General features: G+C 36.1%; 1 protein-coding gene across 1 annotated transcript; it reads right to left on the reverse strand.

Annotated features, from left to right (window-relative positions):
- Positions 1-7511: 7511 nt before the first annotated feature.
- On the reverse strand, positions 7512-8246 carry LOC126656219 (F-box protein SNE). The gene has a single exon (XM_050350734.2). It carries the CDS (start codon positions 8092-8094, stop codon positions 7609-7611), a length of 486 nt encoding a protein of 161 aa, XP_050206691.1. The 5' UTR covers positions 8095-8246; the 3' UTR covers positions 7512-7608.
- Between the last annotated feature and the right edge of the window lie 403 nt (positions 8247-8649).

Consider the following 8649-nt stretch of genomic DNA (forward strand, 5'->3'; position numbering starts at 1 on the left):
AATACCCAAGAAGTAACGAAGGGGACCCAAGTCTTTCATGGCAAAACTTCGAGTCAACTTAGACTTCAATAAGTTAATACCAACAACATCATCACCTGTAATAATCATATCATCAACATAAAGCGAAAGCAAAATTCGACCAGCCGAGGTACACTTGACAAACAAAGCAGAATCATGGTTACTTGGGCAAAAACCAAGAGAAGTAATCACAGTAGAAAATTTCTCAAACCAGGCACGGGGAGCCTGTTTGAGACCATAAAGAGCCTTCCTAAGTTTGCAAACTTCACCAGGTTGGTGATCAATACCAGGAGGAGGAACCATATAGACTTCTTCATGAAGGTCGCCATTCAGAAAGGCATTTTTAACATCCATTTGAGTGATATCCCAACGACGAACAGAAGCAACCGCAATAAGAGTTCGAATTGTAGTCATTTTTGCAACAGGAGCAAAAGTCTCCTCATAATCCATACCATATTCCTGAGAATAACCCTTAGCAACCAAGCGAGCTTTATATCTTTCAATAGATCCATCAGCCTTAGTTTTAATTTTATAGACCCAACGAGAACCAATAGCACGTTTTCCTGCAGGAAGAGACACTAAATCCCAAGTATGGGTTTGGTGAAGAGCAGTGAGCTCCTCAGCCATAGCACGTTGCCAAAGAGGATCAAGAACTGCCTCTTTGAAAGATGAAGGCTCAGAAAGACAATGAATAGAAGCAAGGAATGAAGAAAATGAACTGGAAAGACAAGAATAAGCAAAATCAGGTTGTTTAGTAGACTTACGATTTCATACAGGATAACGGTGTTCAGTAGTATCCGCAGTCTCAGAAGATGATTGGGTAGTGACTGTAGTTGAGGGGCCAATAGGAGTGTCAGGATGGCCATCACGAGGTATCTCATCATTATCAGCAGTAAAAGGATCAATGTGAATAATATCAGGCATAGATATACTGTGAGAACGGTCAGGAATTGTAAAATAAGGAATATGTTCAAGAAAGACAACATGACGAGAAACATATAGCTTATGACTGACTGGATCAAAACAACGATACCCCTTTTGTCCTGCGCCATAACCAAGAAAAACACATATGGGAGACCGTGAAGTTAACTTACTCTGCTGAACACGAGGAAGAAGAACAAAACAGGTGGAACCAAAAACACGAAGAGAAGAATAATCTGGAAGACAACCATACAATCTCTCATAAGGAGACAAGCCAGAATTATGAGAAGTAGGAATTCTATTAATCAAATAAACAGAAGTAAGAGCTGCCTCCCCCCAAAATTCACTAGGAACACTAGCAGACAATAAAAGTGACCTAGCAGTCTCAAGAATATGCCTATGTTTTCTTTCAGCAACCCCATTTTGTTCAGGAGTATCAGTGCAAGAAGTTTGGTAAATTGTGCCATCTAAAGCAAGAAGTTCCTTAAAAGCATGAGAAGTATATTCGCCCCCCAAATCACATCTAAAACATTTAATAACAGCTTCATGTTGAGTTTTTACAAGAGAGCGAAACTCATTATAAATGTCAAAAAAGTCTGAGCGACGTTTCATAAGATAAATCCAACAATAACGAGTGCAATCATCAATAAAAGAGACATAATAACGAGAGCCCCCCTTTGTAGGAACAGGAGAGGGTCCCCAAACATCAGAATGAATGAGATCAAAAGGTGCAACAGCAAAAGAATTACTTTTAGGAAAAGGCAAAGCAGAGAACTTTGCAAGTTTACAGCCACTGCAATCAGAAATATCATGAGTTTTCAAATCTCCTAAAACTCCCGTAGACGCTAAAAATTGTAATCGAGATCTAGAGACATGACCAAGGCGAGAATGCCACAAACAGAAGAAGACTGACTCAAACGAAAAGACGAAACATCCACACTAGGAACAGCAGCCGCAATCTTAGGAGTTTTGAGCTGATCCAATATATAAAGTCCTCCTTCCTTATGGCCGGTCCCAATCACTTCCTGAGACTTTGGATCCTGAACATAACAAGCAGAAGAAGAAAAGGAAACTAAACAACCATTATCACAAATTTGACCAACAGAAGCAAGATTTAAAGTAAGACTAGGAATATGATAAACATTAGATAAGGACAAAGAAGGTGTAGTAACTGAACCAACACCTTGCAAGGGCATAGGTGTACCACTAGCACTCATGACAGGAACAAAAACTTTAGGAGTCAAAGAAGTAAAAGATGACAAATTAGGTGACATATGATTCGAAGCACCAGAATCTAAAATCCAAGAGGAAGAAGATATGCCTGACGAACTAGATGACAAACCTATTTGAGATGAAGTTGCCATGGCATGTGACTGAGATGCAAGGAACTGTTGAAACTGCTCAACCATTGATGGATCTAAAGAAGAAGTCGTCAATGCATTGTGAGGGCGAGGAAGAAGAGGAGGTCCATTATGAGGAGCTGATGGTCGGTAACTCCATTGCTGAGACTGCTGATGGGGCTGTTGCTGAGTATACTGCTGCTTTCCTTTACCCAACTTTGGACATTGTGATTTCCAATGACCTTTCTGTTTACAAAAACTACATTCATCACGAGCAACAGTTCCATATGGCCTGACTTGAGAATAAAAGTTTGGTCGTGGAGGCATGGCGAAGACTGATGGAGTAGAGACCGTAGAAACTTCCTTTACAACAGAAGGCTTAAGACGAATTTCCTCAGCCAAAAGTTCACTAACAACAGAATCAACAGAAGGCAGCGGATGACGATGCAGAATGGACCCACGAAGTCCTTCAAACTCATCACGAAGAGCCATTAAGAACTGTACCAATCTCTGCTCCTCTCTTCGTGCAATATAAGGCCCAAAGCCTCGTAATTCAGCAGATTCTGTGAGAGCCAGCTGATCCCACAAATCTGTCATAGCATCATAGAATTCCTGAATACTCATGCTTTTCTGCTGCAGAGCACGAATATTAGACTCCAATTGGTATTGTTTTGCAAAGTTAGACTGTGTGTACAGTCTAGATAGATGATCCCAAACCTCCTTAGCTGTCTCATATTTTGCTAACTGGGTCCCTATCGAGTGCTTAACAGAATTATTGATCCAAGTAATAATTTTGGAATTAGCAACTTCCCACTTATCTAACAAAGACACATAATCAGCAGTTGTGCCATCCTCAGGCTTGACAAAATCACCCGAAATATAACCCCACTTTTGTTTACCCTTTAAGAAATTTTTCATCACATAACTCCAATATGCATAATTTTTACCATCTAACTGAACACTAACTGCTTGAAGCGAATCATCTCGAATTTCAGCCATATTAAAAAGAAATCAACATAATACTAACAAATTAAATCAACGAATTAGAGAGGACAAACTCAAAGGAGGAGTAGAAAAGACTAACAACCAGACGAATAATTTGGCTTTGATACCATGATAACATTAATAGAAATATACGAAACCATTGATTGAATAGAAGAATAAGATACAAAGAAATAGAGGCTAACAATAGAAGAGAAAAGCCTAAATCCTAGAATAACATAGGAGGCCTTTATATAGGCAAGGCCAAGCAATAATAAAGAAAAGTATCTTATACTTGGCCACTACTCCAAGTTATATACTTGGCCACTACTCCAAGTCTTATACTTGGCCACTACTCCAAGTCTTATACTTGGCCACTACTCCAAGTCATATACTTGGCCATTACTCCAATAGCATATTAATTATGCTAACAATGATGAGGTTGTTTCGAGAGCTATTCATACTAGTATCTAGATGACTAGCAACATGTAGAAGTCGGTGTTTTAAAATTAGACTGAACCATCCGGTTGATTCTCAAACTGACACTTTGTCCGATCAAATGACTTATACGAACTAAAAATTTGGTCCACCTGGATTGAACCATATCAAACCGGCAAAACCGTATCGAACCACTAAACCGGCCTTATATGAGAAATTGTTCGATTCTTGAAGGAGTAAGCGAATAAGGTCAATAACCTATAAAATTAGGGGTTTATTTTAATTGGTGAAATTCCATATAAAATCCATTATTGCTCCAAAACAATTACCTAGTTAAATGGCTTATAAGAATGATAAACTCCCCACTGATATGTTAATGTTGATCCTTTTTACTACATTATTGACATCACTATCCTTACTGATTCAAGTATCGGAGTGGACCTTAGGCCTAAAAAACAAGTCCATTTATTGACCCACTTGCAGGTCTCTCACCCAGAAAACCGACACATAGAGACACAGACACATCGAATCTCCTTCACTCCTATGAGAATCATCATTTGGCGCCAATTGCGGGAACAACTAGGTTCTAAATACAAATACAATCGATCGATATTCTCAAGGCAGCGGGAAAGCTAAGATGAAACCAACCATGCATCGAGAAGCAAGAAGCATAATACTAGAAGGGAAAGAAGTGAGAACTAAGAAACAAGCAAGAGAAGTGGATGTAAAGGTTCCTGGAAAGCGATACAAACGAGGATGCGCATCCGAGGTTGTAATAATAAACCACATGACAACCGAAGACCCGTTTCTATTAAGTGAAAAAAGGGTTGGTAATCGAAGGAGAGGTGGAAGGGAAAATCATCAACATGACGCTCGTAGATTCAAGCAACACGACAAATGTCCCGACTCATGTTGCATATTGAGGTATAGGTGGGAGGAGGGGCGGAGCTAGGATTTTTATATGCGAGGGGCCGATCTCATTTATTAGTAATAATAAAATATTTAAAAATAAATAATAAACCAAAAATTGACAAATATTTAAAATTCAAACTAATAATTAAAATACAAAACGTTTCTCTTTCGGATCGCGGAAATTGTTAATGAACAAATATAATTTAATTCTTTTTTACAATTGTTAAATATTGAAATTAAATATGATAGTCTTTAAAATTTTGAGCATGGACTTTATAATTTGTTATTAGGCCCATAGTAATAACAGATTTTATAAACAACTAAAAAGTGGAAGGGCCAAATATGTTGTGGGCTTTATAATTTTTGAATTTTCAGTATTAATTTTATTTTTAAAGAAAAATATTGGGAGGGGTCATCAACGTGCCTCCGCCCTTGGGTGGGAGCATGATAAAGATAAACATGTTCTAAAAAGTCATTAAAGCGACTAGATTCATCAAAGAGGTCAAGTATCTGAAATGGTTGGCTCATGTGGTCTTAGTCTATACAAGTGGTAGGTTCCTCATGTGTGTAGATTTCATCGACCTCAACAAAGCTTTCCCCAAGGACTGTTTTTCATTGCCCAACATCGACCTAGTATATGCCACCACGTGTTACGAACTACACAGCTTTCCAGATATGACGCAATACAACCAGATCCTGATGAAAGAAGGAGACCAAGTGAAAACAAGATTCATAAATTATTAAGGAACATTCTGCTATATGATGATGCTGTTTGGATTAGAAAAAACAAGAGAGCCACATACCAGTAGTTGATGAAATTCATGTTCAAAAACCAGATTGGAAAGACTGTCAAAGTATACATAGACGACATAATAGTAAAATGCAAGAGAAAAAAAGATCATTCCTTGATAAGTTTGGGATGAAGATGAATCCCGACAAGTGTACTTTCAAAGTAGAGGTTGGGAAATTTTTGGGATACATAATTTCCTAAAGAGGAATAAAAGAAAGAAATGAAACATAGCTTATATACTTGCCGGTTTCAACACCCGAGCTACTGAATTCAGTTATCTAATAACTGATTGAGAACAAAAAACAAATCGCATGTGCACACACGCACATCATATGAAAAACAGAAAAAGCTATGCTAAAATACACACAGACCTATCTAAACTCATTATTGATCCTAGTCAGCATCACAAACTTGATTAAGCAATGCAGCTTCATGCTCTTGTTGATAACTTGCATCAGAAGTTTCTGCTGAAGGAGAAGAAGCTGAATTACTGGGTTCTGTTAACAAGAGCTACAGAGAATTATAGAAAAAATCTAAATTTCTGAATATATCATTAGTTTAATAAAAAAAAACGCATTATAATTATCCTTATTCAATGCTCTGCAAATATCCATATAGACTGGAGAATCAATATATGTCAACTCATCATATTATGAGCTTTCCATCATTTCCAAATATAAAAGAACCATATAGATTTACATAAAGAACAATATCTCTTATTTGAATAAAATTCCAAGAATTTAAGAAAAGGTGAATTCTTGAAGGAATATTCCAGCGGATACTGCTCAATCTCAGAATATAATTCCAAACTTCCCAAGTAAAACGATAATGAATAATTATGTGACTGCTTGTCTCCTCTTCCAAACATCAAACAAAAAATCTAATTAAGAGAAAGAACTCATCGACAAAACAAATTGACATTTGAAGAAATTATATCTCTAGCCATCCACTACAAAAAGAAAAGAATACATGGAGAAATTTTAAACTTCCAAAACCTATCAAATATTTATTAAATCTTTTTAAACTTAATTTCTTCACAATCTACACCGTTTATTGTAAATGAACGGTGTAGATTAATTTGATTAAAATTGTATATTTTTGATCTACACCATTCATTATAAAATGAACGATGTAGATCATGAACATGACCCTTTCAAATTCAAAATGAACTTGAGAGAATTTCAGTCCTTAAAAAAAAATACAACTTTGGTTGGAGACTTAAAAGTTCTATGGCTATGTAATTGCAACGCAGCATCCATGATCCACCCAGCAAACTTAAATGGGCCTAACAAAGGGAGAACTTTAACACTCGTGCTGGGTAAGATTAGAGAGACATTTTTTCTTTTTGGACTTTGTTGAAAAATTAAATTATTTTCAAAAAGATAATATATTTATAAACCACTTAGATAATAACGCTAAATAGATGAACCAACATTCTAATGGGGGAGATATTACATAATTTTGAGCTCCGGGAACCTCTTTCCCATAGTAATTGTTTGTATTTTGAGCCGGGATCGGTCGTTACTGGTTGATTAATGCATTTTTTAGGCTTATACCAACATAGATGCAACTGTTTATGAGCAAATAATTGCAGACAAAACTTGTTTTAGCAAGAAAAATCAAGACAAAACTGGAAAAAGAGTCGTGGATTAAGGTGTTTTTCTTAATAGAAACCATGAAAGATGTAGGTTTATCAAAAGACAAAATGAAATCTTAAAAAAATAGGTCGTTGAACTTGATTCATTTCAATCCCACAATAATTAACATTCTTAATAAAAAGTTATAATAAAAAGTGATAAAATAGATTTTAAACGATCTCTATTATCTTTATCAAATATATTCATGACTCCTTTTAAGACGATGTGATCCTATATTATTTGTTTGCATATACACAATTTATTCTATACATGTTGCATATACATGCTCTTGAAGTCACCTCCAAATAAATTGTGAATGTATTTGACAACAGTTTAAAACATATAAAAAGGAAATATTAATATTATAGGTATAAAAAACATAATAAAACTTATAAAAAAAATATTTATCTCTTCTTGCTTTTTTTTTTAGTTTCCTTAAAAATTTAAATATATAAACAAAATGGTATTCTAGGATTATCCTAATTAAATATCTCTATTCTAAACTCTCTTATTCGTTTACCATTCAAACAAATAATCATGAATAAAAAAAATAAAAATAAAAGTCAACAAATCAGACGTTAACAGGCTTGCACAGGAACATGAGAGATGATGCGGACGCATCACCACCGCCGCCGCCAATCCTCCCAAGCCGCTCATAATAATCAACACAAAACAAAGAAATCGAAAGCTGAATCTCATCCCGAGTCCACACTCGCTTAACACGGTCCGACGACTCACCACCGAGTCTAAACCTCCGGCCGAGTCGACTCAGTACAGGCCGCACACAGACCATGTAGAGCCTCTTGTAGCCACCGAGAGCGACAATGACGGGACGCACAGTGGAAGGAGGAGGAGAAATGACGTGGCGGAAGCAGAGGTTTTCCCAGAGAGAGTCATTGCGGGCGATGGTGGACCAGAGACGGCAGACGCAGGCGGCGACGCCGAGTGAGCGGCCGTCGAGTCTCTTGAGGATTTCGATGAGAATGTCTATGTGGTCGTTGACGGAGAAGTTCAGTCGTCTCTTTTGTAGAGTGTGTGGTGGAGTGTGGTGGTGCATGGTTATGGGTTATGTTGTGTTCGTGTGGTTTTAGGGTTTAAGTTTGGGATGAGGGAGACACGGAGAGTGTTTGAGAATAGAAAGATTTGAAATGATTTTGCCTTTGGGTTTTATATATACACTACACACACACTTATGTCACATTATTCAGAAGTTCTCACCTAAGGTGAGCAATTTGTTTTCTATTCGGTTTATAAGTGAAATTTTTAATCTATTTTTTGAAAAAAATTTAATTTAATTTAAATTTGATTTGATTCGATTCGATTTGACTTTACTATAACAAAGGAAAAATAATTTATTTTATCGATATTTTTAGATTTTTATATCAAATTTACTTTAAAATAATAATAATTTGAACAGTTCGGTCTGCCAAAATTGCAATTTTTTTCCAAACCAAAAATTGCAAATTGGAACAAATATAATTAGAGCATATTTGGTCAAACATGAATTACTTATGTGGATTTAATTGATTGGTTCATTTACAAAAAAATCATAATTTTAATTAAATTGAAGTTTAAATATATTTTTCTTGATTTATAAAATTGACTAATTAGA

This window comes from Mercurialis annua, linkage group LG7 (genome assembly GCF_937616625.2).
Source record: "Mercurialis annua linkage group LG7, ddMerAnnu1.2, whole genome shotgun sequence".
NCBI classification, from domain to species: Eukaryota; Viridiplantae; Streptophyta; class Magnoliopsida; order Malpighiales; family Euphorbiaceae; genus Mercurialis; species Mercurialis annua.

What these genes read in the sequence shown, in the direction of transcription:
- LOC126656219 (XM_050350734.2), bottom strand. Translation starts at nt 8,094, where the DNA reads ATGCACCACCACACTCCACCACACACTCTACAAAAGAGACGACTGAAC.